The 14,704-nt window shown below is 53.6% G+C and overlaps 1 protein-coding gene across 5 annotated transcripts in view; it reads right to left on the bottom strand.

Moving 5' to 3' along the window:
- The window catches only part of P4HA2 (prolyl 4-hydroxylase subunit alpha 2), a 33,732-nt gene extending 22,119 nt beyond the window's left edge, over positions 1-11,613 (bottom strand). For 4 of the 5 annotated variants that reach the window (XM_027606754.1, XM_027606756.2, XM_027606757.2 and 1 more), the window contains exons 1-5: positions 11,491-11,613; positions 10,816-10,949; positions 3,151-3,250; positions 2,422-2,518; positions 1,911-2,062 (exon numbers count right to left, since the gene is read on the bottom strand). In XM_027606754.1, the coding sequence (XP_027462555.1) occupies positions 1,911-2,062; positions 2,422-2,518; positions 3,151-3,238 (337 nt within the window). In that variant the 5' untranslated portion in view covers positions 3,239-3,250; positions 10,816-10,949; positions 11,491-11,613. Of the gene's footprint in view, positions 1-1,910; positions 2,063-2,421; positions 2,519-3,150; positions 3,251-10,815; positions 10,950-11,490 lie in introns of those variants that run through there. The other variant, XM_027606758.2, reaches the window with a different exon arrangement.
- Between the last annotated feature and the right edge of the window lie 3,091 nt (positions 11,614-14,704).

Consider the following 14,704-nt stretch of genomic DNA (forward strand, 5'->3'; position numbering starts at 1 on the left):
AAAAGCCACACCGTCAGCATGTCCCCCTCATTTCAGAGGCAAGAACTCTCAAGTCAGAGGTGAAAACAACCTATTGCTCTCCGGGCCTGTCCTGTCTGCCTTCTGGTAATTACAAGGTTTTCTACGAGAACCAGATGTTGACGGTGGGGGCGGGGTATGGAGAGCAAGATGAGGGAGCGGAAGGTCACCCCAGCAGGCTTATTCTCCCCGCAGTGCAATGCCGGCAGAACAGCCCGTTCTGAGCTACAGCCCCAGGCTGGAAGACAGAGGGCTGGGAAAGGCAGCCACGGCTTCTGGAGGCAGTGAGCTCACTGGGCACAGCTCCAGCAGGGCTGAACTCACCAATCCCTCCCCAGAGGCCACCCTGCCCCCAGCCAAGCCCAGCCCAGTCTGGCCACATGGGCTGAACTGCCTCAGCCAGAGACAACCAGTCTGAAGTTAATCAGCACTCCCAACTCAGGGAGAAACGGCAGGCAGCAGGTCCAGGAGGCTGAGCCCAGGGCTGGCTGGAGTCAGGAGGGCCCACCTCCATGCCTGCCCCACCACCTCCTGCAGAGAGGAAAATGTTAGCGCATAAAAAATACCACCACAGTAAAAGACACCAAGCACGGTTAAAGCTTTAAAGCTTTAAAAGACTTCATACTCTGACCTGCAAATACCACGTCTAAGAATTTAAACTAAGAAAATAATCAGAGAGGGTGCCTGGGTGACTCAGTCGGTTAAGCGTCTGCCTTCAGCTCAGGTCATGATCCCAGGGTCCTGGGATCGAGCCCCTGTGTCGGGCTTCCTGCTCCGCGGAGAGCCTGCTTCTCCCTCTCCCTTTTTTTTTTTTTTTTAAGATTTTATTTATTTAACTGACAGAGAGAGACACAGCGAGAGAGGGAACACAGGCAGGGGGAGTGGGAGAGGGAGAAGCAGGCTTCCCGCTGAGCAGGGAGCCCAATGCGGGGCTCGATCCCGGGACCCCAGGATCATGACCCAAGCTGAAGGCAGACGCTTAACGATTGAGCCACCCAGGCACCCCTCTCCCTCTGCCCCCTCCCCGCCCTCTTGCACTGGCTCACACACACTCTCTCTCTGAAATAAATAAAATCTTTAAAAAAATATAAATTTAAAAGAGAATTTAAAAAAGAAAATATTCAGAGGTAGGCACAAACATGTATATGCACAATTGCTGATAATGTGGAAACAATCCCACGTCCACTAATTTGACCAGTTTTATACTACATAGGTTTGACTTACTACTGTGTAGCCATTAAAATCATTTTGTATAACATTTAATGGACATTTAAAGAAGCTGGAAAATTCAGGAAATCACTGTATGCTTATGGCACAAATCTGCCCACAGATATGTTTTTATTTCTAAAAGGTATGAATGGCAATGGATTTAGATGAGGCCCATAATCCCCAGCTTACGTTGGCCCTGTCACTCAGCCCACTTGACTCACTTTTGTTAATTCATTTGGTCCCGCAAAGCAAGTGAGTTTGCATTACCTGGACTATATGAATGGGTCCATTTCTTCTTTTAATGTAAATGCAAATGCAGGAAGACTGGAATTTGAATAGTGCTTATCACTAGACAACCGGGTTAAGAACTCTAATTTTCTTACATCATTTTGTTTTCTAACTTTTCTACAAAAACACATTAGTAAAGCATGATTTAAAAAAAGAGGAAATGAAAACACTAGGACAAGGCAAGAACTGATTATTCTTACATATTAAAAACAAGGACAGCCAACTGCTAGGTGCCCACAGAGAAGGGAGACAGCTACAGGCCCAGCAGGGTGCATATCCACACACTGTACATGCCCACCAACACCTGCAGACCTGGGACAGGCTCAGACGCACACTCCCCAGACACAAGCACACGGACACACTGGCTCCCCAAGCACCTGCTCACCATTCCTCACCTGCAGCCGAGTCCTGCAGGACAAGGTCCTCCAGCGCAGGCCAGTCTGTGTTCAGCCGCTTCACCAGTTTATAAGCATTCACGGGGTGGGCCAGGTAACCTTCAGGGTCAGCAGCTGACCTGCTGGTCAAAGCTTCCATTTTGTTGGCCCAGCTGTGGAAACAGAGGAAAAGGAAGATGTAACACACCCACTCACGCAGGTCTTGATCTGTGGTAATTTCCCTGGTGAAATTCCCTTTTCCATCAAAAGGCAGTATAAAATGAATACAGAAACTGCCCACTGACACTTGCAGTCCCTTAATCTAGAAAAGAGGTAGGAACCCTAATGTATGCAAAAAGGCTCTTAAATAGGGAAAAGCAGGAAGTCCTTAGCCCATGTACTGAGCCACTCTGGAAGACTGGCATGAAGTAACTTCCAGGCCAGCCCCTCGCTGCTCTCTCAAGGGCCTCCTCTTATGGGCACGCTGGATGGGTTCTGGGGGGTGGGGGTGGAGCCTTAGGACGTCAGATACCTCTTAATCTTGGAGAGCTTGGCTTCCTCCACAAGGATATACTCCTTCAGAGACTGCACCAGGTCCTTCTCCGCATAAATTAAGTCAGTCATGTGCCCTGCAGGGAAAGAGAAAAGGGCCAGTAAGAAACAGATGAAGGACATCCATCCCCCTTCCTTGAGGCACAGAACACCAGCGCAGAGTCAAGTTCTCTGGATCACTGGCATGTCAACTCTCTTGGGATCCTGGGGACTTGGGAGTTAAAGGGGGCCTAGGTACTCACATGGTCCTGGCCCCCAGCTTCAGTAAGACAGGGGTGAAGACTCCAAGGGGAGGGGGAGACAAGCACACTGGGAGTGCCTTAAGGAAGAAGCCCCAGGTCTCATTCTCCTACTGGCACCCGGATGGGTCATGGCACCAGGGCCTGGATGCCCTAAGGGCTTCATTGCTCAGAACCACTCTCTGGCCCTGGACAAGATGGTCAGAAAGGCCAGGGAGCCCAGGAGCAGCCTGCGCTTCTCAGGGAGGAGATCCAATTGAGACAGCTGGCTCCCAGCAAAGTACAGTCAGGTCATCAGGGCCTCAGAAGGGGAAACGGCAGCTCCGCAAGCCCCCCTTTCCCCAGAACTGGTCAAAACCAGTGGCTGAGCCATCCCACCTTCAGTGAGAACAGGCTTCGGGTGGTGACATTCCCCAGTACTTGAGCCAAGGATCGCTCAGGGAGAAGACAGTCCTGTTGGCACAACATACCAATAGAAGTGAAGACTTCAGCCTGCACACAGCCCAGGACACCAAACCAGGCCACTAGCAATGTGGACAGCCAGCGTTTCATGGTCATAGAGAGCAGGGTCTGCAAGGCATTCAGTGACAGCCACTTGATCAACAGGTGAAAAAAGCAACTTAGGTGAAGAGATAGATACACATGTGCACATAGATACACCGAACATGCCAAAATCCTGACCTAGGACACAGAAACCAAGCATATTCTGCACCAGCAGTGGAAAGAGGCCAGGGTGTGCAACCAGTGATGTGTGCTCAATTCTGGCCCCTGTTCCGGGAGGCCATGTGCCCTTGGGACAGCCCCTGCCCTCCAGATTCCCAGTAACTACTAGCAACATGGAAAAGCTGAATGGTGTGGGAGACAGTCCCCTCTGCTTCTAATGGTCAGTCCAAGATTCTGGCCCACCCCTTCTCGTTTCACAAATTGCTTGTCTTATTTCTTTCTTTCCAATACATGTGTCAGGACGGTGCCAGGTGCTGGGGACCCACAGGTAACATGTAGCTCCTGCCTACGAGAAAATTGAAAGTACAGGAGAAACAATGACAGACAGAGAACTTGACACAATAGGCTCCAGGGACTCCACCCCCAAAATGAGGTGTACAGCAGATGGCTGGCCAGGAGGGGAATAAAACTGCACCTGGCCACAGCAAAGGCAGTGTGGGGAGCAGGCACTCTGGGCAGACACTGCCCTTCCTGCCTGCCACCTCACCAGACACTGTCCTCACTAGCAAGTCACCACTCACAAATATTTGCTGAAGATCCACATAGGCTATTCACCGAGTTAGGCACTTAGGATATAAAAATCAATCAGCCATGCAAGGCCAAAACCCTGGGATGGGCTGGACTGCTGACATGGATGCAAGACCAGCCTCTGGCTTCTCGTCAGCCTAGAAATAGCCAGACTTGGCTGTGAAGGCAGCAGGCACAAGCTGGGGCAAGCCTCACTGGCAGTGGACCTAAGTACATAACGGAAACTTTGGACATAGTCTCCCAGCTCAGCCATGCGGCCCAAGGCACGCTGGAGCCCCAGCTCTACCAGTCCCTTCTCTTCCTGCTCGACATCAGCCAAGCCCCACCAGACATATACTAAGAGAAAACAAGGACAATGACGAAAATAGAAAGGCTTCTCCCCAAAAGGTAAGCCTTACCTGACAGAATTCCACGTCTGAGCTAACGCCAGTTCATCAGTGTTTTGCCTGCTCTGGTTGATCAGACACACAGTCATGCCTACCATTCCTCGCCTTAGAAGAAATTCCAACCCACTGTGGCTCCAGGTTAGGCTCAGAGAAGCCGAACCACAAGGCCTACCCCCAAACGGGTTCCTCTATCAGAAAGAGGAGAGAATAACTGAATGGCTGCTTTTGTTCATGTCCCTGCTAGATGTCTGCAGAGCCATCAGCATGCCCATCAGGGCCCTAGGTGTTGGCGGCCGAGATGCACAGAGCAAGAGCTTTGGGGCCAGAACGTGCTGCAGGGCACGGAGTATCAGGCTAAGGGATGGATTATGGAGTTAGGGCAGCAGAGGAAAGCAAGTCACTGGGAGAGAAGGTGAGCAGGCCATCGGCCCCAAGGTGGAGTGCAGGTCCTCCCCGTCCCAGCCACAGGTCTGCTCCCAGGCCTCACATCCTCTGCATCTCCAGCCCAGGATTCATGAAGGCCCCTCGTCTTGCTTACATAAGCCCCTTTACAGGGAGTAGTGTCTGTTCCTTATACCTCAAGAGGCTTAACTAACTCAGGAAAGCACCCTCTATACGTGAAAAAAAGGAACAGTAAAATCCAGGGCCAAGAGGTCGTATCTGGACAGTGAGGGACCAGCCAACTACCTATCAGGCTGGGATGGTGGGAGAGCAGGGCCCAGGCAAGAGACCAGACCAGACACGGTTGGAAGGAGGGGAACCCAGCGCTTCTCCCCTGCTGTCACTGGCTGCAGTGGCATACCTCTTCAAAGATGGGGTAACAAGTTCAACGGAGGGAGACACCTCTCTGTTCCTCTCAAATCCTCCTGGTGATACTGTCCAGGGTTCGTGCCTCACAGCACTCAGGAAAGAGCAGCCAGGTTCCTTCATTACATGAATACCAGCTGTTATTTCTCTGGAATGAACTATCTGGCTTAGACTAAGCCCATCCATGAGTACCAGCCCGGAGGCAGAGCCCCAAAGAATCACAGATGGGGTTCTGGGAAATGGCTTGACAAGAGCCTGCCAAGTCCTGCTCTGGTGCGGGGGGGGGGGGGGGGGAGATAACTCCACTGGCCAGAGAGCTAGGTACCCCCAAGCAGCCCCTAGACTGCCACCTCAGGCAGAGATGCCCTAGGGTCCCAACATTTCTCCGGATCCTGACCCTGAACGCTAAAGGCTTTATATAAAAAGTTATCTAATCAGGGTCAGGTTGGGAAGAGGCAGCATCCAAGAGGGACTGTCCCACAGTGTTGGGAAGCCCCTACTTGCCTTGCCCCCAGTCCAATCTCACACCTATACCCAGAGCTTGCTTAGGACAGAGCAGGTGGAAATGTGTGTGCATGCCTGGTGCCCCCCCACCTCCACCAAGTGTCCAGTGCTGCCAAAAATCCCTTCTAGGAACCCTCAGAAATCCATGCTGAATAGACCTGGAAATGGGCAATGTCAAACCTCCTTTTATGAAAAACAAAACACAAAGTGGCACCAAGCCTGAGGAGAAAACCAACATGGAGTTTTATCTGCACTGCGTCCTGAGCTTAGAAAGCCTGCCCCTTATCAGGCATCCAACAAATAATGCTTCACCACAGACTTGTTCAAGTTAGAAACAACAACAAAAAATTTTACATTTTTTCCACATAATGGATTGTTAAGAATGGACACTGTATGCATATTAAGTCCCAAGTTTGGACCCCCACAGGGAAGTTACCCAAAGCCCACCAACACCCCAGTGACAATGATTCACTCACCAGGTGACCAGCACTGTTTCTAAGCACAGGCAAATTCCAAGACATACAATCAGAGGCCCCACAAGCCTGCTCTTTGGAAAGGACATTTACAATCTGGCCAAATGGCCATGAAAAGAGGTTTCCAGCTGCAAACCAGCAGCGTCCTTAGCTTCTCCCCTTACCTCATCAGGCACGAACCTCTGCCAAGCTCCCAGCTGCAACCCAAAGGCAACAGCTTGAATTTTAACAATGTATTTAACAGCCTAGAGACAGAACATGGGTTTGCTGAGTACAAGCAGGTCTTGCCTGGCACTAATCAAGAAGCTGCCTGCCTTCTGTGAAGGAGCAAAAACCTGTCTGAAAAGGGCGCCCCCCAGTGGCCCTGCTTCCCAGTGGTGTGGCCAACTCTGGACCACCAAAGCCACAAGGACTTGTGAGTTGTGGAGAGGCTCAGGAGGCTCCGGAACTTAGGCACGTGGAAGTTCATTCAGGCCCAGAAGCTGACCCCCAGGGAGGATGGAAGGCACCTTATTCTCCTTACCTGACATCAGGCTTCAGTCATCACCCTGGTCTCAGCCCCCCCATTTCCCTCCCACAGCCATCCTGGCCCCTGCCCGTCCTGGTCTCTCCTCTCATCTGGTGTCCCCCCTACCTCTGCCCTACAAGGCAGCCAGCATGGCTTACCGCAGCCCCTCATTTGGTCTCTCTCCCCACTGCCCTCGGAATCAAGTCCAAACTCCTTAGCCCCAAGGGCCTTTTTGACTCTGCATGACATGGTCCTACGGCCCTCTCCAGCCCTATCTCATGACTCTAGGTTTCCCAGCTTCAGATGCTACATCACCTGGAAAAATATTCTTCACGGAGGACTTTCTTCACTGAAACCTCGATGTTCACCTGTATCCATCCTTACGCTTCTCTATCAAGTCTACGAACATGTTGATTTGTACCTCCCACTTGGGTACCATCAAAACCACAGCGTCTCCTGTTTCCATAGCTAGGCAGTGGAGGAGCAGAGGCTATAAAGATCAACATGCAAAGTCCAAACTGGACTTCCAGTCAGGGTCTTGGCAGAGGCTTGGCAACCTAAGTGAGACTAACTCATAAGAAGGGACTACACATGAGGACAAAATCCACAAAGCAATATATAGGATGCCTCCGATGTCCCAGTTCATAGGCTCTTGGCCTCACCAGGCCGCTGGGCCCTGGGTCTCTTGCTGGGCCTCAGAGTCAGTGGCGGAGTGTGTGCAGGCCCCGTATCTCTGGCTCCTCCCACTACTTCCAAACTCCACAGAAGTGCCACACTGGCCGCCCCCCAGTGGCTGCTGAAGGACTCTCGTAGTGCAACCAAGGAGCAAGAGGGAGCTATCCCCCATGAGGCAACTCTGACCAATGAAGACAGAAGACAGGAGGAGGTCGGCCGATAAACTCCCCCACCAGGCCTCTGCTGACAAACTGTTCTGTGGCATGGAGTTGCTGTAGAGCTCACCCAGATATATCCTGCATGGCAGCTACTGTCCAGCCAACTGAAGCACCACCTTGTGCCTTCCATCCTTCTCTCCCTTGGGTTTCTCTTCCCTTACTCTTGCTGCCCCGCACCTTCCAATAAAGCATGAAGCACCGCCTCAGGCTCCGCTCTTTTTGGGAACTAAGCTAACCACTACTTGTATGTCCAAAACTCTTTCATTTCTACCATCTAATCCTCACCAAAACCCTGTAAACGAGATAATCATCTCCGTTTCAGATACAGAAGCTAGATGAGTAAGGCTGAGCGAGAGTTTCCTGCACACCTGACATGCTACCACAAATGAGTGGCAGAGCTGAGACTCAAACCCAAAACACGCTTTCTGTTAGATATTGCAACCATTCTGTCCCACTCAGTGACACCCATTGTCTTACAGCACAACGGTCTCCCACAAGGAGGAGCCCCGTTGACCTAGCGGAGCAGGCCTGCCCAGGTCAAGGTCTTTATCATGGTTCACAAATCAGGTGCATGACATGCAGGGTGGGATCCCACCAAAAGTGGACGGCAACATGGGGCCTCAAGTTCAGGTGGGCAGTCACTCCTGCCTCAGACATCACAGCACCCAGCAATGACCACCCAGCCCCACTCAGGGCAGGGCAGTACTGTCTAGTCAGGGGTCAGACAACCCTAACTTCAATCTCAGCTCCACCATCACTTCTTGGCTTTGTGACTTTACACAAGTTCCAGATCTCTCTGAGCCTGTTTCCCATCTATATCATGGTGACAACATGAGGACCTACATCTCACAGGGTTGGTGCGAGGACTGAATGAGATGGCAATTATCCGTGGGCAGCCTACCATCAAACACAGCTTATACCAGACATCAGCATCCAGGATACTGGAATAACATCAGCAGACCTTAAGCGGCCAGCTGCCTGGCTAATCCCTGGCAAAGAAGAAGAGTCCAGTCTAGGGGACAGTGAAGATGAAAACGAGGCAGATACTGGGCACTCTCCAATTCCCACGAGGGTCAAAAGAAATGAAACATTACTTTAGGAGAGAGCAGAGTCAGACATAATGGAGCACACTGACCATCAGGGAATAACCCTGGAATAGGTCAAATAGTGGCTCTAAAGCTCATCAAGGGAAGAAAGCTCTCCAGCAAAAGGCAGGCGACTGGACTAATAATCTAGGATCTCTTGTATTTCTATACCTCTGATCTTCTGGTTCTGAGTTCCTACAAGTACCAGGCCTCAGGATCTCGGCCACACCCTGGTCCTTGGGAGTGGCAGGTACAGAGCAGGCTCTACTCTAGCAAGCACTTCCTGAAAGGTCTAGAGCACATACTGGTCTGTGAACAGGCTCAGACAGATCCAATCTGAGCTGGAGAACTCACTCCCCAAATACTTAATCCTCTGCCAGGCAACGACACCACTTGAACAAAAACTCTCTTCTAGGGCTCCAAGAAGTCTAGTCCAGACTTTTCATCCCCCCTTCTGAGAATAAAAACTATATCCTTCAGTCCACATCGCCAGCAAAAACCCCAGACACCACAGGAGCACTGGCCCTCTCACTCTAAGACAGGCTGATGTCCCACTCTGGGGCACTTCAAAAGTCCAAACTGCTAGATTCAGGCAACCTCAGTTTAACTCTTGCTCTAGCATTCTGTCTAGGCTTGCACGTGCCTGCATCAGAGCATTTCCTGCCAATGACCATCTGCATAAAATTAAACTCTTGACAGATCCCAAGAGCCAGGGACACACCCACCAGCCCAATGTACACTATCGGCCAGCGTGGCCACAAATCGGCCAAGGTCTTGCATCCAGCCTCAGAACCTCCCATGGACGTGGGAGGGCAGAGTAAAAAGCGAGGCTCTGTCAGGAAAAGAGTACACCCCAGACTCCCTCACCCTAGTCATTCCTCAGGGCTGCACCCACACAGTCTCTCCTTCCGATGAGTATTCACACTCTGAGCTCCTCCTCTGCCACGTGGCCAGCTGCCAGCCTGAAGCAGCAATCTCGGGGAGATTTATGAGCTACCCACGAGCAAGGACAGTGTCATCACCACCACCTCCCCCTCCTCCTCTCCCTCCTAATTCCACCCCAAGGCACACTCCAAGCAGAAGCCAGGCACAGGGAATGAACAGAGATCAGCTGTGTACAGGCTAAAGCAGTGGCTAAGTAAGCACTCTCCCAGGCACCCCATTTCAGAGCCTCCTACTGGGTAAAAGGGCCTATCACAAGTCACAGGCAATGCCTAGGTGTCATGTCTGCCCGCTGAGCTCTCAGAGAACGAGGGTGGCCCGACATGACAGCATCTCTGGGATGAGGCCCCCAGCCAACTCACTCCATCCTTGCTACGTGGCCTCCTTGGCTGGGCCGCACAGTGGACATACTTGGCCATCAGAGAATAAGAAAGCCCTCGAAGAAAAGGATTCAAAGCACACTCCTGTGAGCGTGCTGAAGTGAACAGAAGAAGCTGGGCTCTGAGTCCCGGAACCACAGTGAGAGACTGCACCCTAGACACTTCAGGGACAGTTTAAGCACAGGCCAAAGGAAATCTCGGTTCATTTAACAGAGAACTAAATCACAGAACCTGTTGTTCCAGATGTGATACAGGGTGAGAAGCTACAGCAGCAGCTTGCAAAAACATTCTCCAAATTTTTAGGTGGACAGCAGATCTTGGCAAAATCTGGGACATGCGAGAATGCCCTCAGCTACAAAATGATGTGCCCCAACCCTTGCTCTCAGAACCAGGAGCTCCTGCAAGGGGGCTGCAGGCCTCAGATAGTTCACATTAAGGAGCACAAGCCTTAGGTGTCCCTCTACAATAGAAGACACCAGCTTCAGTCTTGGGAGGCACACAAATGTTCTACACCATCCTAAAGATGTCACATTAGAATACAAGGCCAGGGGCCCAAGTGTCCTGAAGTAGAAAGTGCCCTGATACCTGCTCATGTTGAGCAGCATCCACATGCAGGACACAGTACCAGGCACTGCCCTCTCACTTAAAACTCTCGTGGATAGGGTCCGTGGGCAGCCATCCCCTTACATGTCCCTTCCTCGTCACCTTGCCTCTACTGGAGTGCCCAAGTCTGCTCCCACGCACACGCGCTGTTCCTCTGTCCAGGTTCCAGGTTACCCTTTATTCAACCTTCTTCAGACCAGTTCTAGTTCATAGATCACCTCCTCCAGGAAGCCCTCTGGCCTGAAGCACCTGTCCTCTACCAAGGAGCCACAGCCTGGTACTCCCTCCCAGCACAGCACTCACCACACTGTTCTGGACCTGGACTTTCCCACTCTTCAATCCGTCTGCCTCACTGGGCTAGCAACTCCTTGCAGTTTCTGACACACAGAAGGGTCCGTTTGTTGACTTAGTTAACTAGTTATCACAGGTCTGCGCAGCTGCTGAGGAAAAACAAGCACGTTGGAAAGAGATGTCTGGGGCGAGAGGGCAACCTTCTCAACCAACAGCCCGTTGCAGGAGCACCGAGCTGGACCCCGCCGGGCCGAGGCCAGAGACTCCCAGCCTTTTGGAGGGAGGAAGGCGGACCTCGCTAACATTAAGCGGCCCCCCGGGGCCCGGCCGACGGCCCCGCCTCCGCCTCCAACCTCTGGCCGCCCTCGGGGCCGGGCCGCCCGTTCCCGTTCCCGGGGAGCCTGACGAGGCTGGACAACCAAGTTCCCCGCCCCGCCCGGCGCGGACGCCTAGGGACCGGCAGGAAGGGCGCCGCTGACCTCCCCACCCTGAGCTCGGGAAGGGCACGCAGGCGGCGGGACAGGAACCCAGACGGGAGGAGAAACAGGGCGGAGGGCTCGGGGCTGCGGCCCGGACTGCGCGATCCCCCGGTCCCCAACTCTCCGCCCCGCGCGGGCAGCACGCACAGCCCGCCGCCCCCGGTCTGCGTATTAGCCCAGCCCCGGCGGCCGCCGGCAGGGCGCTCACCTGGACACGCGCCGCTCCCGGCTTTTCCAGAACCTCCAGCGGCGGCGCCCGGCCCGCTCAGCGCCTCCTCCCCGGGCGGCTCCTCCTCCCACCGCGGCCGGGCCCCGCCCGCTTGAGCCTTAGCCACGTCCCCACCTCCCGCCCCCCCTGCCGGCCGCCCCCCCTCCCCCCGCCCTGGCTCCGCGCCCTGACTACCTCGGCCGGGGGTCGTCCCCACTAGCGACCCCAGGGAAGGTCCGGGCTGCAGTGCGCGCTGGGGCCGGGCGCCGGGCGCCGGGAGCGGGCTGGGGGCCGGGCGGGAGCTGCTATCCGCGCCCTTCATGCGGCCGGCTGCTCGCCGCACGTACGCCGCGCCCGCCTCCCCTCAGCCCGCTCCACCTGCGGGCCATGGCCCTCCCTCCTTATCAGCCCCGGGGCTGCTGCTGAAGGGCCCGCCACCCGATCCTGGCGCGGGTGCGGTGGGGAGCGCCGCTGTCCGCGTGCGGACTCCCCCGGCCTCCGCTCCTGCCCATCTCTTCAGGGGTCCTGCTCGGCGCACGGGCTTCTGCTGCCCCTCCCCATCATCACCACCCCCGGGTTACGGGGCGGGGCACGCGGGCCGGGGGCTCGGGTATCAGTGGACTGGGCAGACCAGTGGAGAAGACCTTGAAGAAGACGAGAGACCCGGGGTCCACCCACAGGACCAAGCCCCCGAAGGGATTCTGCCTGTCCCCAGCTCCTGTGTCAGGCACTCCTCCTGGTGACGTGTGTGTGGGTGATGGGTTGATGAGAAGTGGACCAATCAAAGACTGAGGTGGGGGGTGGCATATTGGGGCCAACTCTTGGTTTGCCCAAACCTTTTCATTCAACAGGGGCCAAAAACAGTGGACAGCTCATTTACCTAGGCAGATGTGTGAGGGAATGAAGGCTGGGATGCAGCAAAAATCTCAGCCTGAGTTAGGAGGAGGCCCTGGCGGCCGAGCAGGTTCCCACGCCTGCTCTGTGAACCTCTGGTCATGAATGAGGGGAAACACGGTCTGAGAATCTCATCAGGGAGCTAGCCCGGAGTGGGAGGTGCCCAGCCTCCGCCCAGGCTGTGTGGGGATATTCCCTATGGCACTCTGTCCAGGCTGGCCGCCCAGCCGTGCCGAAAGCACCAGCACACACAGAGAACTACACACCGGACGTAGAAAATAAGGAACAAGCCACTGTTCTGGCCTCCGTCGGCCACCAGCCAGAGTTCAGCTAAAACCAAACAGAAACCTTCCTGCATCTGCTACATCCTGTTACGCCACTGGAGCCTCCCTCTGTCTGCCCAGACTTCCCCGACCTCTCCCCCGTCTCAGGAGCTTGCCCTGTGGATCATCCTTTCTCTCTGCTGAAGGTTCAATCTCCCCTTCTCAACTGGCTTCTTCCCTTGACCTCTAAATACGTTTAGGCCTCTAGTGTGGAAACAAAACCCTCATTTGACTCCAGCAGCTACTGCAATGTCTCTCTCCTTTTCGACCCCAGCAAAATCCCCGTAAAGAACAGTCTGTCGGCCCTTGTCCTCATTTCTCCCACCTTGCAGGCTCCGACACCGGGCTCTCTGGTGTCCTCACAACACCAAACCAGGTCTCAGTTAACTCTCCGTAACTTCCAAGTCTCAAAATTCAATAACCTCTCTTCAGTTCTCCTCTGCGGAAGCCCCCAGCAGCATTTGACTCCCCAGCAGTGTCTGACCCCTGCCTCCCTGGAACACTCATTTTTCGTGGTTTCCATGGCCCTCTTTTCCCACCACTTGCCCCAGCTTCTTCCCTCCCAGTACATCCTCCCCTCCCCCTCTCCTCCTTACTCAGTAAAGTTTGGGGGTTCCTCAAAGCTCAGGCCTAAGCACCCTACTTGCCTCCTCTCTGATTTCTTCCTTTACACAGATGGCTCACGTATTTCTCTACACTTGCCCTAACTCCCAAGCTGCAGACTCCTATGACTGCCTGCTGAGTCCACATCTCAATGGAGCGTCCACAGGCACTTCATCCACAACATGCCCACCACTGAATTCATGGCCTCTCCCGTTCTCCTCTCCACACAGCCAACATTCCAACTCCCTGCTTCAGTGAAGGAGCCACCCTCCATCAGGTACCTAACCAGAAGCCTGGGAATCACGCCCAGCATCTCCCTCTGCCTTGCCCCCAGACCCTGTCTTTCCAGATCCCGTGTGCATTCACTTTTACCACCTAAATCTCTCTCCAATCCATGCACACTGCAGCTGTGGTCGTCTCCTTAAAGTTCACGTCTGAACCCATCACTCCCAGCTTAGTAAACTGCACTGTTCTTAGTTAAAGTCCTAAAGGTGGTCTGTAAGGCCCCACATGGCTTGGGCCCTGCTCACTTCTCTAGTTACGCTTGACCTTCTTCCCATCCCTCTAACGGACCATTTTCCCTACCCACCACACTCCCAGGCCTTTGTACATGCTTTTCTTTTTGTGTAGAAAATCTTCCCTCCTCTCCAATCAAATTCTTCCCTTACCCTTAGAGGGATTTTTCTCATGTCCCTGGCCAGGTCAAAACCTGCTTTAACAGCCTCCCATGGCCTATGTGCTTTGTAACACTTGCCACAGTCGATATAGTTGATTGATTGTTTGACTACTGTCTGCCTCCTCCACCAGCCTGGGACCCCCAGGGGTACATTAACTGTATTTCTGCCCATGATCATATCCTCGGCTCCAATCACAGAACTGGGCTCAATAAATACTTGCTGACTACATGAAGGGATGTGTGTCTCTTTAACGCCTTGCTCCACCACACACCAGTAGCCAAAGACCCGGCTAAGTCCTCCACAGGCCCTCAGAGTCCTGCACCCCACTCATTCCTTAGTGCCTGAATCTTATCTTCTGTCTCTTATAAGGATACTTGCCATCGAATTTAGGGCCACCTCGGTAATCAAGATGATCTCGTCTCATGATCTATAACTTAATTACATCTGTAAAGTCTTTCTTTCCAAGTAAGTTCACACGCACAGGGGCCAGGTATTAGGACATGGTCATATCTTTTTAGGGGCCACCATTCAACCCTCTACCCCTGATATTCCAACATGCCCTCCAGGGACTACTGGGCCTGGGTGAAATCCATGACGCTCAGGTCTGAATCTCTAGCCCACACCCACTCTAGACCCACATAGCCTTTTATTTGCAGCCTCTCGATCAGTGAATTAATTATCTCCCCACACCCTACCCACACCCCGGCGCTCTTTCTA

The sequence above is a fragment of the Zalophus californianus genome, chromosome 5 (assembly GCF_009762305.2).
Source record: "Zalophus californianus isolate mZalCal1 chromosome 5, mZalCal1.pri.v2, whole genome shotgun sequence".
NCBI classification, from domain to species: Eukaryota; Metazoa; Chordata; class Mammalia; order Carnivora; family Otariidae; genus Zalophus; species Zalophus californianus.